Here is a 21,630-nt window from a genome sequence, read left to right on the forward strand (position 1 = left end):
GCGCGTTCGGAAGTGACGTCGGGAGGGGCGGCGCCGGTGCCGGCGCCGGCGAGCCCAGGGCAACCGCCTCAAGCGGCCGCTAGCAACAGGCGCTTTGTATGGTGAGGGGAGCCTCCTGCCCGGGGACAGAGCAGCGGCACGGCCCGGTTCAGTGCGGCGCGGGGGTACAGAGAAGGCTCTGCACCCCTTATTGAAGAATATTAATGCGAGTAGCAAATGAAGTGGCGCGTTGATCGTTGTTAAGTTGGTGGGTAGGGAAATCTGGCAGCCATTTTGTGCAGAGCAAGATCCCACAGCCAATGCGATGAATGGCCAGCTCTTTCTGCCTTGAGGTAGCTCTTGGATTTTTCTTCTGCTGTCTTATGGGATGTGGCAAGACTGGCATGTGTTGCCCATCTCCTTGCTGAGCCATGTAAAAGGGCAATTAAGAGTGGTATAGTGGTAGTGATGTCTCTGGACTAATCATTCATAGGCTTGTACTAATGCTGTTGGAGACGTGACAGCTGCTGGAATCGAAATTTAACTAATAAATCTGAATTTGAAAGCTTGTCTCAGTGATGGTGACCATTCACTAATGACCTTTAATCGCCTACCTCCGACGAAGAGTCACCCAGACTCCACTCTCTCCACAGATGCTTTCAGACATGCTGAGATTTTCCAGCATTTTATGTTTTTGGTTGTGATCCTTAATCACCTGGTGTTGTTCCCGCTCTGGCCTATTTGACTCCAGACCAACAGTGATTGCTGAAACTTGTATTTACTGGAGCTGGTGACTATGGGAATGAAGTGATGGGGTGGTTCCTGATCCATATCCACCTAGCCCAATCCCATCATTTTGGGAACAGCCCCTGTCTGTCTTCCATAACCAGGCACTTTTATCGCTGACTATTATTGTACCTGGCTCATTTCGGACAAGGTATATCAGCATTTCCCTATACCCAGCTTGACCCCTCTCTGCTGTATCTTGACACCAACCCCTCACTCCACCTCCACCGTTGAACAAACCCAGTTCTGCCCTGGTAAAAGGTGAGATCTCCAACCCTACTTTGAAAGAATGGTACCTCTTACAGGCTCCTGCATGGGAATGTTAGCTAAGAATATGTGCTGTGTAGGAGAGTATCAGTACGCTCCACATCAGGCTAAACAGGCACTTCCTTGCAAGGTTTGAATCAACGTTAATTTTAACCATATTGGAAATCTTGCAAACATGGAAATTGTTTTTGAGTGTGCTTTAGTACAAAGATGGCTGTCTAACTGGGAAATTACAAAATGCCTCGAGTGTAAGATTTCCAGGATGTATGTATTTTTCTAGATTCCAAGCAAAATTTTGATTTTAACTAGCATTTAAGAGATATGATATAGCTTGTGCTCTTCCAGGACTTTGTGATGTGTTTGCTTTGTCTTTGGTACTGCAGAGAAGGAAGGAAAGATTTTATTGTTTTAGAAATAGATTTTAAATATTGATTTGTGCATTAGTTGTAAAGCTATATGCCTTTGAGAGCAAAAGTGCGAACTTAGTTTGTTTGGGAGCAGGATGTTGCAATTAACTTAATTTCCTGTGACAGTAATGATAGTAACAATATATATTAATGATCTGGAAGAAGGAACTGAGGGCATTGTTGCTAAGATTGCAGATGATATAAAGATGTTAGAGGAACAGGTAGTTTGAGGAAGCAGGAAGGCTACAGAAGGACCTGGACAAGCTAGGAGAATGGGCAAAAAAGTGGCAGTTGGCACAATATGGAAAAATGAGGTTATGCACTTTGGTAGGAAGAATAGAGGCATAGACTATTTTCTAATTGGGAAACGCCTTCGGAAATCAGAAACACAAAGGGACTTGGGAGTCCTAGTTCAGGATTCTCTTAAGAATAACATGCAGGTTCAGTTGACAGTTAGGAAGGCAAATGCAATGTTAGCCTTCATCTCAGGGCTAGAATACAAGAGCAGAGATGTACTGTTGAGGCTGTATAAGACTCTGGTCAGACCTCATTTGGGCCCCATATCGAAGGAAGGCTATGCTGTACTTTGGGAGGGTCCAGAGGAGATTCACAAGAATGATCCCCAGAATGAAGGACTTGTCATATGAGGAACGGTTGAGGACTCTGGGCCTGTACTCGATGGAATTTAGAGGGGGGGTGGGGGGGTCTCATTGAAACTTGTAAAATATTGAGAGGTCTAGACAGAGTGAACATTGGCAGGATGTTTCCAGTAGTAGGGCAAATCACGGAGTGTCTTTAAGATAGGTTCTTGATTAATAAGGGTATCAGGGGATTATGGGGAGAAGGCAGGAGAATGAGGTTGAGAAACATAGTTGTGGGTGAAGGGAGTAGTGTAATATCTTGTTTAATGTTTTATTCTTGTGCTAAAAGTTCATCAGCAGACCCTGTGACTCTGTTCAGTAGTCACTCTCCACGTTTCTTTTTTTAAATTTAGAGTACCCAATTATTTCTTTTCCCAATTAAGGGGCAATTTAGCGTGGCCAATCCACCTAACCTGAACATCTTTGGGTTGTGGGGGTGAGACCCACACAGACACTGGGAGAATGTGCAAACTCCACACAGACAGTGATCCGGGGCCGGGATTGTCCTCGGCACTGAGGCAGCAGTGCTAACCACTGTGCCACCGTGCCGTCCTGCTCTCCACGTTTCTAAACAAAATCTATACGCCAAGTTCTCCCTTGGATCTGACTTGTCCAATAGCACCTCCAGCAGGGATTGTAGTTTGAAGTGAATTCCCGGTCTACAAACGATTTGTTGTAGCCAAAGATTTGTCAAACGTTCTAGTTATTGAGAGATGGTCCAATTTTATATCAAATGGCCTCTGTACAAATAAACAGTGGCATCTGAGTAATAGCAGCAAAACCACTTTCCCTAGTCATTGTTTTCCTGCAGCACATGTAAACTATAAACTGTGAGCTTGTAGTGTCTTTTTCTTTACTGCTTGTTTTTCTGTGTTTACTGTATTACTATGGTTATCATTTCACAAGTTGCTTGCTCAGTGCTTAATGCCCAGTGTATATTTTATACAGCATATTAATTTGAGGAAGATTAGAATTTATTGCTGCATTTTTCACTGTAAAATCGACTAAAGTTAGCAGTTTCCAAAAGGCATTCAGTTGTGCTGCACAATAATTTAATGGGCAAGATATGTGCTCATGGAGTTGGAAGCAATATATTAGCATGGATAGAGGATTGATTAACATACAGGAAGCAAAGAGTGGAACATTTTAAACTTGGCAATTTTGGGCCCCACACCTCAGGAAGGACATACTGGCACTGGAGCGGGTCCAGCGGAGATTCACACGGATGATCCCAGGAATGGTAGGCCTAACATATGATGAACGTCTGAGGATCCTGGGATTATACTCATTGGAGTTTAGGAGGTTGAGGGGAGATCTAATAGAAACTTACAAGATAATGAATGGCTTAGATAGGGTGGATGTAGGGAAGTTGTTTCCATTAGCAGGGGAGACTAGGACCCGGGGGCACAGCCTTAGAATAAAAGGGAGTCACTTTAGAACAGAGATGAGGAGAAATTTCTTCAGCCAGAGAGTGGTGGGTCTGTGGAATTCATTGCCACAGAGGGCGGTGGAGGCCAGGACGTTGAGTGTCTTTAAGACAGAAGTTGATAAATTCTTGATTTCTCGAGGAATTAAGGGCTATGGAGAGAGAGCGGGTAAATGGAGTTGAAATCAGCCATGATTGAATGGTGGAGTGGACTCGATGGGCCGAATGACCTTCCGCTCCTATGTCTTATGGTCTTATGGTAACGAATACTGGAGGGTCAGTTCTGTGGCCTCAGCCGTTCACAGAGTGATATATCCAAGTTTGCTGCTGATGCCTAACTGGGTATAAAACTAAGCTGTGGGGATAGCATGGTGGCACAGTGGTTAATACTGCCACTTCACAGTGCCGGGTACCTGAGTTCCATTCCAGCCCTAGGTGATTCTGTGTGGAGTTTGCATGTTCTTCCTGTGTCTGCGTGGGTTTTCTCCCGCCTCCCAAAGATGTGCTCGTTTGGTGAATTGGCCATGCTGATATGCCCCTTAGTGTCCAAAGATGTGTAGGTTGGGTGAGGTTACAGGGGTAGGGCGGGTGAAAAGATCGAGATAGGGTGCTCTTTTGGAGGTTGGTGTAGACTCGATGGGCCAACTGGCCGCCTTCTGCACTGCAGGCATTCTATTTGGTGTACACAGGGGCTGCAAAGAGATAGAGACAGCCAAAGTGAGTGCGCAACTAGATGGCTGATTGATTACAATATAAGGAAGTGTGAAGTTGTTCACTTTCGTTGAAAGCATGGAGAAGCTGTGTTTTTGCTAAATTAAGGGTGGCAGACTTGTGAATGTTGAAGTTCGGGGACACTTGGTTGAGCTTGTACAAGGAACGTAAAAAGTTAGCATACATGTACAGCAAGCAATTAGGAAGGCAAATGGTATTTCGGCCTTTATTGCAAGGGGATTAGAGTACATGGAAGGAAAAAAAGGCTTGCGAGCGTTATACAAGGTTCTAATGAGGCCACGTCTGGAGTACTGTATGCAGTTCTGGTCTCCATGCTGAAGAGAGGAACAGGCAACAAAGTAAAGTTGAAGCCCAAGATCAGCGGGACGTTGGCACAGTGGTTAGCACTGCTACCTCACAGTGCCAGGGACCCGGTTCAATTCCAGTCTTCAGTGACTATGTGGGTTTCCTCTGGGTGCTCGATTTCCTCCCACAGTCCAAAGATGTGCAGGTTAGGTGGATTGGCCATGCTAAAGCCCTACTCAATCCAATCCTTTTAACATTTTAAACCACTTGATCAAACCATCACTCAAATCTTCTACACTTAAGGGAATACAAGAAGGTTTCTGCAACCTTCCATCACAATTTAACCCTCTTAAACTTTGGTCTAATTCTTTAAGACTATGACCAAGATACTTCTGTAGAGAAGTGGTCTGTATAAGCAGTTAAAGGCAGATTTTGATGAAATATCACCAACCTGAAATGTTGGTTGTGTATTTCTCTCGCTCTTTCCATAGATGTTGCCTGACCTCAGAATTTTATGTTTGTTCAAGGCAAACTGCTTGGGAGCAGCATGGCGGCGCAGTGTGAGTGCCTCACAGTGCCGAGGTCCCAGATTTGATTCTGGCTCTGGGTCACGTGTGGAGTTTGCACATTCTCCCCGTGTTTGCGTGGGTTTCGCCCCCATAACCACCCAAAGATGTGCAGGGAAGGTAGATTGGCCACACTAAATTGCCCTTTAATTGGGAAAAAATGAAATGGGTACTCTAAATTTTTTTTTTTAAGTTTAGAAGAACTGGCAGAAAATGATTTTCTTTTTTTGTTGAAGAACTGGTCCTTCTGTGATTTTTGCATATTGGGAATGAGACCAAATGTAGTTCAGGCACAAGAGCATTAGAGGGCAGGATATAATTGGACATAAATTCTGTCTTTATTTTTAATATCTTCTGTTATACCGTCCATAGTTAAATGGCAAATAACAGCTGTAACGTTTGGTGGAACCTCGCCTGTAATGCAAAGGAACTCCTGAGGAACTAGATATAGAAGATGCAAAAGTGCTATAACTGGGGGTGGGTTATAATTGCAGCATGAAAAGTTTAAATGGACAGTCTCAGTTATAAATGCAAACATCAGGTTGCCTGTGAATGTACGTTGATTCTTGCTTTGTACAACAAACAAATATTTGTAAAGTGTCTTTATCTCCAGGGCTGCAATATAAAGGCAAGGAAGCTTTGCTTCATTTGTACAAAGCTATGGTCAACCCTAATTAAGGGTACTGAATTTAGTTCTGGGCACTGCACCTCCAGAAAGATTAAAAAGAAATCTTTGATAAGTTGTCCTTGGACTGGGTCAATTGTAGGTCCACTATAATGAGACCAGAGCTAAAAGAGTTTAATTTAAGAGTGTGTTTAAAACTGATTGTATTCCCTTGAGGATGAGAGTTGATCCAATTGAGGTGTTTAAAATGACCATGCTATTTGATATGGCAGAAGAACCTATTTTCTCTGGTGGGCGAATTAGTGAGACCATAGAATCATAGCATTTACAGTGCAGAAGGAGGCCATTCGGCCCGTCGAGTCTGGCAGCGGCCCTTGGAAAGAGCACCCCACTTAAGCCCACGCCTCCACCCTATCCCTCGTAACCCAATAACCCCACCTAAAAGTGCAGAGCACTTTTCCCACAGTGTGGTGGAAATCTGGAACTCTTTCCACCCAAAAAGATGTGAATGGTGGATCAGGGCAGCATGTGGTGCAGTGGTTAGCATTACTTCCTCTGGCGCTTTGGACCCGGGTTCGAATCCTGGTCCTGGGTCATGGTCCGTGTGGAGTTTACATATTCTCTCCGTGTTTGCGGAGAGACATCCCCACAACCCAAAGATCTGCACGTTAGATGGATTGGCCACGCTAAATTGCCCCGTAATTGGAAAAAAATAATTGGGTGCTCTTAAAATTATTTTTTTTTAAAGTGAATGGTGGATCAATTAAAAGTTTCACGACTGAGATTGGCGGATTTAAAAAAATATATATTCTTTGTTTGTATCAGCATATTTCGGGACGTGAATAGTGAGTTGATGGAGTTGCGATCTGATTGAACAGCCTACTTCTGTTCTTGTAGTCCTGAAATTTGTGATATCTTTATAAGAAATTGTGAAGATCAATGTTTTGATTCTGCTTCCTTAAAAACTTCAGGAAGCTCTTTTATGGATCGAAGCGAAGACCTGGAGAAGCTTCAGTCAGTTCAGAGTGGGCTGTTGGGTTTGTATCAACCTTTGAATTGGTTTGGAGCAACTTGATCCTTTGTGGGGTTGGAAAGGAAATCCTATTAATTGTGTATTGCTGTGTCTCCTGTTGGTATGATCGCATTCAACTGCAGGTTCTCAAGGTGTAATTAGAGTGTTCTCTTTCATCATGCTTATCCTGCGTACTATGTGAAAGGATTTTCCCTGTTATAAATTTCCTCGTTAAAAGAGGAGGCAGAAGTAATTTGATTCTTTTGTCTTCCTTTGGATCAGCCGAGAAGCGAAATGAAAACCAGATCCTCTCCTCTGCTTCATGTTCATGTTGATGAAACTACTCCTGTTCATGTTCATGTGAAAAAGAGCCCAAGACCAGCAAAGAAAGTCCAGGTAAATCACCAGAATCTTGTAAGTAAATGAAAATACTAATGTGTCTCTCAGTTGCTGTCTTGTCTTGTGCATGCACTCTTCCTCCATTTCCATGCCGTGCTATCTAATCTTCCTCTCTCTCTTATGGGGAATAAAATAAATTACATTCTTTAATTAACAGCAATTACATTTTGCTTATTTGATTCTACTTTGGATAACAATTGTAGCTTAATGTTTGCTAAAACGTCAATATTTGCACTGGCAGACTGCAGTTTCCAAAGGATTGTTCTTTGACCAAATTTAATCTGTTAAAATGACCAAACTTAATCTGTTAAAATGAGGCAAACATGTTACACTGTTTTACGTTATACCTTTTGAATGTGTAGAAAAGGCTGAAAGGAGCCTGGGAATGTGGTAATCTGCGAGCAACAAGTAAAGTCAAGACCAAGGTCCCATGGATTCCACCAGGCAAAACATCTGTAACGAACATTGGCTACAAATGGGAGGTTTGTATCAAAGATTATTTTGGACACTTATTTTATTATTTTTTTTAATTAAGAAAAAAAAAAAAAAAATTTAGAGTACCCAATTAATTTTTTCCAATTAAGGGGCAATTCAGTGTGACCAATCCACCTACCCTGCACATCTTTTGGATTGTGGGGGCGAAACCCACGCAAACATGAGGAGAATGTGCAAATTCCACACGGACAGTGACCCAGAGACGGGATCGAACCTGGGACTTCAGCGCCGTGAGGCAACAAGGCTAACCAACTGCGCCACCGTGCTGCCCCACTTATTTTATTATTGAGGGTGCAGTTATACTATAGTTTCTGCTTTACAGTGGTGCACAGATGTTCTTATAAATCTGTGATCAATCTGACCCCAAAGGCAATGTGTGGGACACTCAACTCTCACTCACTTTTCTCAACTGTTCTACTGTTGCTGCTTGTCTGCTACGCAGTACTGGATGAGCATGAATTTACTATTGAGAAGAGAGAAACCATTGACTTTGTTACCGGCTGCAAACTCTGTTGCTTAGCTGCCGACTCCAGCCCTCTGCCTGGCAACTGTCTTGAGGCCGAATCATACTTTTCACTACCTTCATATTTGAACTTCTAACCAATATGCACCATTGCTAAGACCGCATGTTTCCTGCTCCTATAACATTGTCTGAATTCATCCCTCCTCCATTCCTTTGTTACCTCGATATTTGACTACTCCAATGCACCCCTGATCAGCTTCCCACCTTCTACTCTCCGTAAACTTGAGGTCATCCAAAACTCTGCTACTCGAGTCCTTGCCTGCGCCAGGTCCTGTTCATCACTGCTCACTGACTTACATTGCCTCCTGGTTAAGTAAAGCCTTTTAATTTTAAAATTCGAATCTTCGTTTTCAGGTCTCTCCATGGTCTTGAGCACCTATTTCTCTCTAAACTCTTCCAGCTCCACATTTCTCTCTGAAATCCATAGAACATATACAGTGCATAAGGAGGCCATTCGACCCATCGAGTCTGCACCGACCCACCTAAGCCCTCAATTCCACCCTATCCCCGTAAACCAATAACCCCTCCCTAACCTTTTTGGTCACTAAGGGCAATTTAGAATGGCCAATCCACCTAACCTGCACGTCTTTGGACTGTGGGAGGAAACCGGAGCACCCAGAGGAAACCCACGCAGACACGGGGAGAACGTGCAGACTCCGCACAGACAGTGACCCAGTGGGGAATCGAACCTGGGACCCTGGCGCTGTGAAGCCACAGTGGTATCCACTTGTGTTACCGTGCTGCCCATGCTCATCTAATTCTGGCTTCTTGAGCATCCCTGTTTTATTTGCTTCTGTCATTGTCGATTGTATCTTCAGCTGCCTAGTTCCTAAACTCTGAAATTTCCCCCTCCTATATTTTTCTACCTGTCTATCTCTCTCTCTCTCTCTCCTCCTCCTGGGACAGCAAAGTGGTTAGCATTGCTACCTCACAGCGCCAGGAACTTTGGTTCGATTCCGACCTTGGGTGACCTTGTCTGCGTGGGTTTCCTCCGGGTGCTCCGGTTTCCTCCCGCAGTCCAATGATGTGCAGGTTAGATGGATTGGCTATGCTAAATTGCCCTTGGTGTCCAAAATTACCCTTAGTGTTAGGTGGAGTTACTGAGTTATGGATAGGGTGGAAGTGTGGGCTTGGGTAGGGTGCTCTTTCCAAGAGCCGGTGCAGACTCGATGGGCCGATTGGCCTCCTTCTGCACTGTAAATTCTATGAAATTTGCTCTCGTATCACCTTGAGTGATACGAGAGCAAATCTTGTTTTATATTGTTTCTGTAAAATGCAGAATGTTAAAGACCAAGGGGTAGTAATAAATTCAAACATCTGGTAAGTTTTTACCTTTTTCAGACATCCGGTATGTAGAGGCTGATAATTACTATCTATAGGTAACTATTGCTGTCATGTTTTTCTATCCCAGGGCCCAACTCATCGACTAGATATAACTCCTGTTGACACTGAAAAATTCCATTCAACACTTCACCTGAGTGATCTCTCCACAGATGAAGAGGAGGCTGTACATGGGAAGATGAACGAGTATGAGAAGAAAATTGAGTGTCTTATGAACCAAGTGGGATCATTAAAAAATGAAGTAAGATTTAGCAACAGCCATGGGACAATGCTATTTTAAAAGATGGTAATAAATTGTGTCAGCACGGTAGCACAGTGGTTAGCACTATGGCTTCACAGCACCAGGGTCCCGGGTTCGATTCCCCGCTGGGTTACTGTCTGTGCGGAGTCTGCACGTTCTCCCCGTGTCTGCGTGGGTTTCCTCCGGGTGCTCCGGTTTCCTCCCACAGTCCAAAGATATGCTGATTAGGTGGATTGGACATGCTAAATTGCCCTTAGTGTCCAAAAAGATTAGATGGGGTTATTGGGTTAAGGGGATAGGGTGCAAATGAGAGATTAAGTGGGTCGGTGCAGACTCGATGGGCCAAATGGCCTCCTTCTGCACTGTATGTTCTATGTAATTTATGTATGCCTTCAATTCCATTTATTTGGCTTTTTCTTTTTTTATTATGAATTTAAAGTACCCAATTCATTTTTATTTTTCCCCAGCGTGGCCAATCCACCTAACCACATCTTTGCGTTGTGGGGGTGAATCCCACGCAGACACTGGGAGAATGTGCAAACTCCACACAGTGATCCAGGGCCGGGATCAAGCCCGGGTCCTCAGCGCTGTAGGCAACAGTGTTAGCCACTGTGCCGCCCTTATTTTTTTAAAGATATTTTATTCCAAACATAAACAATATCAACACATTCCATCAAAACAGAGTTAACGGTTTGTACATTTTTCCACTTTTAGCGCCCCCCCCCCCCCCCCCCCCCCCCCCCCCGGTGCAACCGACGAACAGCTCCTCGAATATTGTCATGAACAGCCTCCACCGTACCTCAAAGCCCTCTTCCAACCCCTTTAAGGCAAATTTTAAAAAATTCCAACCAGAGAAATCTGTACAGGTCCCCCAGCCAGGCTGCAACCCCTGATGGTATATCCGACCTCCAATTCAAAATAATCCGTCGCCGGGCAATCAAAGCGGCGAAGGCCATGTCATTGGCCACCTTCCCCTCCAGCAGCTCTGAAACCCGAAAGACCGCCACTCTGGGGTCCGACTTAACCTAAGCTTCGTCTATCCTCGATAATGTTCCAGACCGTCTCTCAGAAGCTCCCCAACCTCTCACAACCCCATACAGATCTATTTTCAACTATATTTTTTGACTGGTGTTGATTCAGTGTTTTTTTTCAGCACCCCATATCTCTTGGGGTGTGGGACGGAAGGCAAATCTCTGATTTTTAACTTTGTTTCTCGTTATTGGCAGTAAACTGAGCCACCTGTGTCGTTTTCATAAGTTGTTATCCCAAAGCCCCAAATTATCCTCCTCTCTGGTTCTTGTTTTTTTTTAGATTGAGCTGAGGAAGAAAAATCACCTGTTGGAACAGCGAGAGGAGGAGTTGAATGTGTCCAAGAGGTTGATTGAAGAGAAAGAGGAGGAATTAGCAGAAGTCACCAAGGAGCTGGTTCTTAGAGAGCACAAGAATGAGCTGCTTCAAAGAGACATTGAGATGATGAAAGAGGAACCGGATATTTCCTGGTACAGGATTTGTAACTAATTTTCTCCTTGACTTCTGCTAGGATTCTCTTTGCAGCCTGCCTAGAGACAGTGGCGCGCTGGGCCATGAGGGGATATATTTGTAGTTGGGCAAAATAGATTGGGTGACTCCCTGGGTGATACAATCCATTATAATGAAGTGGACAACCTGGCTAAAAACGGGTACAATTTAGATTCCGTGGGCCTACAGAGCCATTGGTGTAATTGCTGAATAATTGAGCCATCCAAAAGGAAGATATTGGGGAGAAATTGATTTTTGGCAAAAGCATGAATTTAAAAAATAATTAATTAGATTTCTCCCAAATTTCTTTTAAACAACGGACCCAACAAATAACAGAAAAAATGGTGCAAAATCGGCACAGACAAAACAAGAGTAATTTCCAGCATAAATACAAGCAAAACCGTACAGAATAGATTCGGAACAGGATATTTGAGGGACTAGAGCCTCTAGATTAAATTCTGGATCAATCCGGCCCCAAGTTAATACATTGGGTGGGGGCGAGGGGGGAATCATATATTTTTTAAAATAAATTTAGTGTATCCAATTACTTTTTTCCAATTAAGGGGCAATTTAGCATGGCCAATCCACCTACCCTGCACATCTTTGGGTTGTGGGGGCGAAACCCACGCAAACATGGGGAGCATGTGCAAACTCCACACGGACAGTGACCCAGAGCCGGGATCGAACCTGGGACCTCGGCGCCGTGAGGCTGCAGAGCTAACCCACAGGGGGGAATCATATTAATACGGAGGATAACAATACCTCAAAGTATTGCGATTCAGACTAACAAGATTAGATGAATTAAATTAAATTGAATTGAAATGAGAAGAATTTGCTCATATAAAGCCCAACAGGAGCAAGTCAGCCAAAGTGGAACCTATGAATTTAAAATGGGGATCTAATTACCACCTGTTACCGGGCAGAATACGGCCTTTTGGCCAAGTCATTGGCCACCAGCCAACCAATCAAATCCGAGTCCCATTCCTCCAGTGCTACTGAGCCTGAGCTCTGTTGTCCAAAACTACCACCATATATTATAATAATAATCTTTATTAGTAATAATCTTTATTGTCACAAGTAGGCTTACATTTACTCTGCAATGAAGTTACTGTGAAAATCCCCTAGTCCCCACATTCCGGCACCTGTTCGGGTACACCGAGGGAGAATTCAGAATGTCCAATTCACCTAACAGTACGTCTTTCAGGACTTGTGGGAGGAAACACCCGGAGGAAACCCACGCAGACACGGGGAGAACGTGCAGACTTTGCACAGACAGTGACCCAAGCCGGGAATTGAACCTGGGACCCTGGCGCTGTGAAGCAACAGTGCTAACCACTGTGCTACCGTGCAATGTTTTGAATTCCTCATTTTCTCTGCTGCTTGACTTGCATTCAGCCTCATAATATATATTCAAATCTTCCCCTTATAAACGGAATCTGGCCCTCCATTCGACATTCAGAAAGGTATTGGCCTATAGGAGGCACACTTCTCCAGGTGATTGGCCATCTTCCGAATCAGCGATATTAACCTGTGTAGAGTTAGCGGTAATATCCCTAGCTCAAAAGAGTGATAATACATAACCACCCACCAACACATCCTTCAATTCCCTAAATTCACGTCCAAGCTATAAAGTCCTGGCACTTTACCCAGCTGAATAGCTTTTGATACCTCCTCAGAAAGAGGAGCACTAAGAACACAGTGGCTTTCCGAGGCCTCCAGAAGCTTCAGGTCACCAGATTGCTTAGACTTTTAGAATACTGCATGGAATTCCCAAAAACCTCGTTATCTCCTCTGTCTTCATAACCCTTTAAGTCACACTGTCTGTCTTTGTCAAGCAGGCCAAGTATGTGCTCTGTTTAATCACAAGCTTGTACAACGTCTGCCTCACAAACTTTCAGCTTTTCACAGTTAGCTGAGTCAATAGAAAGTCCAAGGCCACCCTTGCTGTGCTAACCTCGTCAACAATTGCTTATTGGGAGTCCTCATAACCCTACTCCACTTTTGCCAATAAACCTCCAGCTTTAGCAGGCTCTCCAACACCTTGCATCTTTATCAGCTGTGTAAGAACTAATCAGCCCCCTAGCATAAGCCTTGCACATCACCCACAAAATGGAGGGGGAAATAGCTGGGGTCGAATTGACTCAGGAAGAATTGAAACGGGGGCACGATCTAAGATTACAATGCTACCGACGGAGCAAGAGGACATCAGGCGCAGGATCGCCCTTGCCGCAAAAACGTAGTCTGTTCCAGTGTGACATTTATGAGGGGATGGGAAAAAAAGTAAAGTCTCTTCCCCTGGAATGTAGAGTCCTCAAAGTCCATATAACCCACCTCCCTCCAAGCTGAGGCCAATGCCCTGGCCTGCAGCGTGGGGCTTTTTAATGACCGGGTGCTTATCTACAAGAGGGTTCAGATGGCAGTTAGGTCGACAGCCACAAACTGGTTAGCTGACGTCAACTCGGCAAAATCCAAAAAAGCCCTAGTAATGAACTCCGGGGAGTAATTCTAGGTCCCTATGCGTTCGTTAATGAAAAGATGTCTCCATCCACTCCATCTCTAATGATCACATTTTTACTACCTCACTTGTCCTTAGTGCAGGTTTCAAACTTGAGGGGGGTATCCTTATTGATGAGGATTGCCAACCCCCCTGCCCCCTGCTGCTTGATAAGGATGTGAAGAAAACCTGCCGCACCTACTTTTATTTCAATTTTAAATGCTTCCTATCATCCAAATGGGTTTATGTCGAAGGCTATGTCAACCTTCACCACCTTCTTGAGAAAGGAGAGGCTGTCTTTCCTCTTGATGGGGTTGTTGGATGCCCCGTACATCCCATGAGCAAATTTGAAGATTAATTGCTGCCATTAATTAGGCCATAGAGAAGACTAAGGATCAGATTTTCGCACCACAATCTGGTATCCCCTCCTCTGACCCACTTTACACCAGAGGCAAATGGGCAACCTCCTTTCATGGACCTGCCTGTACCAAGTAGAATAGAGTCAACAACACACAAACCCTCCCATGATAACAAAAAGCAAAAGAATCACAACCACAATAGTTTGAAGGGGACGTTCCTCATCAAGACTGAGAACCCATCGGATTAACTATACGGCCACACTGCCGTTACCAACTGGATACCTTCTCCAGAACATGGAAAAGAAAGGGCAACAAGGAAATGGGAATCTAATGCACCTCCCGCATCCATAAAGACCTGTATCCATCAGCAGGCCCCCTTCGGCAGTGATGCCACTCAGTTCTGCCATGATTAATGTTTGGATGCTAAAAGAAAGATGACGGATAATAAGCACACAGCATATCTACCATGACTAATATGAGATAATACAATAAGAGTCCCTGAAACATTCCAGGAGAAACAGAAGACATTCAATCAATGCACATATAATAGCAACTCCCTTTAACAGGACAATTATATCAGACAGCACCATGATAGGGCAAGAGTCCAGATTAGAGCTCGAGTTGGTCCGAGTTGCAAACCATTAATCCAAATCCTTGCCCCTCATGGATTGAATCAAGGCCAAGGTCAGATTATCGAACGGCTTGACAGAGTTGTGGGATACAATATTCAGGGTCACAGGATAAAGCATAACATAACTCCAGCAGCCTTCAGTTGCCTTCAAACTTAATTGAAGCCTCGACTTGACCGAGTCCTGGAAGAAGGAAATCCTCACTCCTTCATGGAGCTAGGTCTCGCCTCCCTTTGCCGTCTCCAGGACTTTCTGGTGAGCTTGAAGGTTGTGGAAGCGAATGATTAAGGGCCTGGGATAAAAAAAAACATTCCTTGGCTTCAAAAGATCAGATACGATGCAACCTTTCTAATTTGAAACGCCCAGCCTTTACATCCAGCTTGAGTTGATGTGGCATCCGGTCCTTGAAGAACCTAACTGGTGCCTTACCGTCCACAACTTCAGGCAGACCAACAATTCGGACATTCTTTCTCTGACCTCGATTGTCCAGGACCTCTGCCATGCCACTTAGCCGGTTTTTCAAGGACTGAATTCTTACCTCCGCAGAGGCAGCATCATGTTCAACATACAGGATTCTCTCCCCATATCATAAAGCCGCTTAATTGTGTTTTGCAACTCGGACTCATGAGCACATAGAACACACCTACCGGATAATAAGAACTAGAAGCAGGAGTAGGCCATCTGGCCCCTCGAGCCTGCTCCACCATTCAATGAGATCATGGCTGATCTTTTGTGGACTCGGCTCCACTTTCCGGCCCAAACACCATAACCCTTAATCCCTTTATTCTTCAAAAAACTATCTATCTTTATCTTAAAAACATTTAATGAAGGAGCCTCTACTGCTTCACTGGGCAAGGAATTCCATAGATTCACAACCCTTTGGGTGAAGAAGTTCCTCCTAAACTCAGTCCTAAATCTACTTCCCCTTATTTTGAGACTATGCCCCCTAGTTCTGCTTTCACCCGCCAGTGGAAACAACCTGCCTGCATCTATCCTCCTGCCCGCATCTATCCTATCTGTTCCCTTCATAATTTTATATGTTTCTATAAGATCCCCCCCCTCATCCTTCTAAATTCCAACGAGTACAGTCCCAGTCTGCTCAACCTCTCCTCGTAATCCAACCCCTTCAGCTTTGGGATTAACCTAGTGAATCTCCTCTGCACACCCTCCAGTGCCAGAACGTCCTTTCTCAAGTAAGGAGACCAAAACTGAACACAATACTCCAGGTGTTCTATGTTCTAAAGTAAAACAAGTAGTATTAGCATAATAACATGTTTTTTTTAACTGTATATGTTCTCCACTCAGGTTTACTTTTTACTTCCCCCAACAATTCTTTTATAAGTTATTGGTTACTCACTTGTGTCAGGACCACCAATAAGTATGCTGTAGTCCTCTGGAGAATTCTCTTCCACTCTTATTCTCAGAGGTAAAACTTTAATTTGCCCACTCTTGACTGTGGAGACCTCAGTCCCTTATTTGGTTACCTTTCAATATTTCTGAACGAATTCAGCTGATTACTTTGTTTTTCACAAGACCCTGTGAGGACCACTATAGATTCGCCCACTCGTTTCAAATTACGCAATCTTCCAGCTTCTGTTCTCTCAAAATTCAGACTAAGGTTAAACCTCAGCCAAAATCTCTCATAATGACGAAGTTAGTTTTTTAAATTATGCTTACAGTGCAGGTCTATCTAACTGTCATTTACTTTGGCTAAAGTGACCTGAGAACCGCACACACCAGTTCCAAGCTGCGGTAGGGGCAGCACGGTAGCACAAGTGGATAACACTGGCTTCACAGCGCCAGTGTCCCAGGTTCGATTGCCTGCTGGGTCGCTGTCTGTGCGGAGTCTGCATGTTCTCCCCGTGTCTGCGTGGGTTTCCTCCGGGTGCTCCGGTTTCCTCCCACAGTCCAAAGATGTGCAGGTTAGGTGGATTGGCCATGCTAAATTGCCCTTGGTGCTCAAAAAGGTTAGGAGGGGTTATTGGGTTACGGGGCTAGGGTGGAAGTGAGCGCTTAAGTCGGTCGGTGCAGACTCGATGGGACGAATGGCCTCCTTCTGCACTATGTTCTATGAATGTTCTAGGTGTGGCCTCACTAACACCTTCTACAATTACAGCATAACCTCCCTAGTCTTAAACATCATCCCTCTAGCAATGAAGGACAAAATTCCATTTGCCTTCTTAATCACCTGTTGCACCTGTAAACCAACTTTTTGCAACTCATGCACTAGCACACCCAGGTCTCTCTGCACAGCAGCATGTTTTAACATTTTATCATTTAAATAATAATCCCTTTTGCTGTTATTCCTACCAAAATGGATAACGTCACATTTGTCAACATTGTATTCCATCTGCCCAGACCCTAGCCCATTCACTTAGCCTATCCAAATCCCTCTGCAGACTTCCAGTATCCTCTGCACTTTTTGCTTTACCACTTATCTTAGTGTTGTCTGCAAACTTGGACACATTGCCCTTGGTCCCCAACTCCAAATCATCTATGTAAATTGTGAACAGTTGTGGGCCCAACACTGATCCCTGAGGGACACCACTAGCTACTGATTGCCAACCAGAGAAACACCCATTAATCCCCACTCTTTGCTTTCTATTAATTAACCAATCCTCTATCCATGCTACTACTTTCCCCTTAATGCCATGCATCTTTATCTTATGCAGCAACCTTTTGTGTGGCACCTTTCAAAGGCTTTCTGGAAATCCAGATATACCACATCCATTGGCTCCCCGTTATCTACCGCACTGGTAATGTCCTCAAAAAAATTCCCCTAAATTAATTAGGCACGACCTGCCCTTTATGAACCCATGCTGCGTCTGCCCAATGGGACAATTTCCATCCAGATGCCTCGCTATTTCTTCCTTGATGGTAGATTCCAGCATCTTCCCTACTACCGAAGTTAAGCTCACTGACATATAATTACTCGCTTTCTGCCTACCTCCTTTTTTTAAACAGTGGTGTCATGTTTGCTAATTTCCAATCCGCCGGGACCACCCCAGAGTCCAGTGAATATTGGTAAATTATCACTAGTGCATTTGCAATTTCCCTAGCCATCTCTTTTAGCACTCTGGGATGCATTCCATCAGGGCCAGGAGACTTGTCTACCTTTAGCCCCATTAGCTTGCCCATCACTACCTCCTTGGTGATAACAATCCTTTCAAGGTCCTCACCTGTCATAGCCTCATTTCCATCAGTCACTGGCATGTTTTTTGTGTCTTCTACTGTGAAGACCGACCCAAAAAACCTGTTCAGTTCCTCAGCCATTTCCTCATCTCCCATTATTAAATCTCCCTTCTCATTCTCTAACGGACCAATATTTACCGTAGCCACTCTTTTTTTGTTTTATATATTTGTAGAAACTTTTACTATCTGTTTTTATATTCTTTTTTTAAAATAAATTTTTTTAATTCTCCTTTTACACATTTTCTCCCACATTTACAGCCATCAACAATAAACAATAATCAGTAAGATATGTCAGTCCCCATAATAACAACGATCCCATCTACCCACCAACCCCCAAACCTCAACCCGCGTGTTTACATAAACAAATGACAAAAAGGAATCGAGGATTACCCATAGTCACCCTTAATCTTACACAGCTCCCTAACCCCCCAACAAGGTCTCCAGCTCCTCCCGTCCACTGCCTCATGTAAAACTCCTCCTCCCAACCTCTGTACTTTCCACCCCGGCTAGACCACTCTGACCCTGTGCTGCCAGGCTCTGATGGCTGCAGCCCCTCCCCCCACCTCACTCCCGTTCACTGGCCGGCTTAAACCGGCCAGCGTGGAGGCCCCCGCCCGGGTCCCTTTCCCACTTGGCCGTCCCTAGGAAAGCCCAAAGATCCCCTTTTAGCGCACAAACCCCGCAAATCCACCTACACCCCAAAGAACCCTCATTTCGAGTGAAAGTCCTGTCCCTTCCCTTGTCCAAGTATATACCGCATTGGCTCCTTTAGTCTCTACACCCACGCGCAGTGATACAAAAAGAAGAAAATACAGTCATGAGGTTACATCGGCATGTGGCCATTCCTCAATTTGTCAGTTCTGCCACAATCCTTCTGCTTTCACAAACTCCTCCGCTGCTTCCGCCGTTCCAAAATAAAAGTCCCTGAGCTTGTAAGTCACCCTCAGCTTCGCTGGATATACAATGCCGCACCGCACCTTGCTAATGTACAGTGCCCTCTTCACCCGGTTGAAGGCAGCCCGCCTCCTTGCCAGCTCCACCGTAAAGTCCTGGTATACACGTATACCAGCTCCAGCCCACTGCACCACCCGCTTCTGCTTGGCCCAGCTCAGGACCTTCTCCTTCACACTACCTACGGAAGCACAGAGTCACTGCCCTTGGCGGCTCACTCGCCTTTGGTACAGGCCTCCACGACCAATGAGCCCGATCCAGTTCATATCGGGAGGGATCCTCCCCCTCCCCCAATAGTTTTGCCAGCATCGCGGCAAAATACTCAGTCGGTTTCGCTCCTTCGGGCAGCCCCACAATCTTCAAATTCTGTCGCCTGGATCTGTTTTCCAGGTCTTCCATTTTTCCTCGCAAATCCTTGTTAGTGTCCATCACCTTCCGCATCTTTTTCCCCATCGAGGCAAGTTGATCACCGTGCTGCACTAACGTCTCCTCCACTTCCTTCAGCGCCTCCCCTTGCTCTCGCACCTCCGCCACTGCGCTCGCCACCTCCATCCTCACCGGGGAAACCGCCTCCTCCTCCAGCACATTCAAAACCTCCATCATCTCCTTCCTCACCGTCTCCATGCATTTCGCAATCTGCGCCAACTGCTTTTCAAATTCCGCAGCCATCACCTTAGTTATTTCTTCAGCCGTAAGCAGTGCGGCCTTCCCTGGTGCTCCAGCCTCCATTTTCCTTGGTGACCCCGCGGTGACCTTTTCACTCCCCGATGGAGCTTCAGCTGTTTTTTTTTTTTTTTTTTTTTTGGCTGTTTTTTTGCTCACCCTCGACATTGTCCTCCTTTTTTTTTCCCTCCTGTGTCTTCACTGTGCCTCCTCCGTGCCTTCTCCCTGCTTCTGCCGCCTCCGTGGACCCTGGGACTGGGCTTAAAGCCCCGAAAATGCCGTTCCCGAACGGGAGCCCTCCATTGTGCGGCTGCCTCCCGCCCGCCGTCACCGGAAGTCCTCCTGTTTTTATATTCTGAGCAAGTTTACTCTCATAATCTATCTTACTCTTTATAGCTTTTTTAGTAGCTTTCTGTTGCCCCCTAAAGATTTCCCAGTCCTCTAGTCTCCCACTGATCTTTGCTACTTTGTATGTTTTCCCTTCAATTTGATACTCTCCCTTATTTCCTTAGATACCCACGGTCGATTTTCCCTCTTTCTGCCGTCCTTCCTTTTTGTTGGTATAAACCTTTGCTGAGCACTGTGAAAAATCACTTGGAAGGTTCTCCACTGTTCCTCAACTGTTTCACCATAAAGTCTTTGCTCCCAGTCTACCTTAGCTAGTTCTTCTCTCATCCCATTGTAATCTCCTTTGTTTAAGCACAAAACACTAGTGCTTGATTTTAGCTTCTCACCCTCCATCTGTATTTTAAATTCCACCATATTGTGATTGCTCCTTCCGAGTGGATCCCTAACTATGAGATCCTGAATCAATCCTGTCTCATTACACAGGACCAGATCTAGGACCGCTTGTTCCCTCGTAGGTTCCATTACTTACTGTTCTAGGAAACTATCGCGGATACATTCTATAAACTCCTCAAGGCTGCCTTGACCGACCTGGTTAAACCAGTCGACATGTAGATTAAAATCCCCCATGATAACTGCTGTACCATTTCTACATGCATCAGTTATTTCTTTGTTTATTGCCTGCCCCACCATAATGTTACTATTTGGTGGCCTATAGACTACTCCTATCAGTGACTTTTTCACCTTACTATTCCTGATTTCCACCCAAATGGATTCAACCTTATCCTCCATAGCACCAGTATCATCCCTTACTGTTGCACGGATGTCATCCTTAAATAACAGCTACACCACCTGTCCTTCCGAATAGTTTGATACCCTCGGATATTTAACTCCCAGTCGTGACCATCCTTTAACCATGTTTCAGTAATGGCCACTAAATCATAGTCATTCACGATGATTTGCGCCATCAACTCATTTACCTTATTCCGAATACTACGAGCATTCAGGTAAAGTACACTTATGTTGTTTTTTTTACCTCTGTTCTGAATCTTAACACCTCGATTAGTAACCTGTCCTAAGTTATATTTCCTCTTAACCTTTCTCCTAATTTTCCTTGGCGTTGAACCCATATCTTCATGTAACAACCTGCCACGTCGCTTACCATTAATGGTTTCACTTCCCATTTTATTCCTTTTAGTATTCCTGGTCCTATTCACTGAGCTCCCCTCAGTCACTGTACCTTGTACTGTCGCCCTTTTTGATTTTTGACTATGGCTTCTCTGTCTTACACTTTCCCCCTTACTGCCTTTTGTTTCTGTCCCTATTTTACTACCTTCCAACTTCCTGCATCGGTTCCCACCCCCCTGCCACATTAGTTTAAACTCTCCTCAACAGCTCTAGCAAACCCCCCCCCCCCTCCCCCCAAGGACATCGGTTCCAGTCCTGCCCAGGTGCAGACCGTCCGGTTTGCACTGGTCCCACCTCCCCCAGAACCGGTTCCAATGCCCCAGGAGTTTGAACCCCTCCCTCTTGCACCATCTCTCGAGCCACGCATTCATCCTATCTATCCTGACATTCCTACTCTGACTAGCTCGTGGCACTGGTAGCAATCCTGAGATTACTACCTTTGAGGTCCTACTTTTTAGTTTAACTCCTAACTCCCTGAATTCAGCTTGTAGGACCTCGTCCCGTTTTTTACCTATATCGTTGGTGCCAATGTGCACCACGACAGCTGGCTGTTCACCCCCCCCCCC

General features: G+C 44.9%; 1 protein-coding gene across 5 annotated transcripts in view; it reads left to right on the forward strand.

The window, feature by feature from the left end:
• odf2a (outer dense fiber of sperm tails 2a) overlaps positions 1–21,630 on the forward strand; it is an 87,432-nt gene continuing 65,802 nt past the window's right edge. For 2 of the 5 annotated variants that reach the window (XM_072488821.1, XM_072488823.1), the window contains exons 1-5: positions 38–332; positions 7,009–7,122; positions 7,488–7,607; positions 9,555–9,725; positions 11,037–11,224. In XM_072488821.1, coding sequence (XP_072344922.1) covers positions 309–332; positions 7,009–7,122; positions 7,488–7,607; positions 9,555–9,725; positions 11,037–11,224 — 617 coding nt within the window. In that variant the 5' untranslated portion in view covers positions 38–308. Of the gene's footprint in view, positions 333–7,008; positions 7,123–7,487; positions 7,608–9,554; positions 9,726–11,036; positions 11,225–21,630 lie in introns of all 5 variants that reach the window. The other 3 variants (XM_072488822.1, XM_072488824.1, XM_072488820.1) reach the window with 3 other exon arrangements.

Source organism: Scyliorhinus torazame, chromosome 22 (genome assembly GCF_047496885.1).
Source record: "Scyliorhinus torazame isolate Kashiwa2021f chromosome 22, sScyTor2.1, whole genome shotgun sequence".
NCBI lineage: Eukaryota > Metazoa > Chordata > Chondrichthyes > Carcharhiniformes > Scyliorhinidae > Scyliorhinus > Scyliorhinus torazame.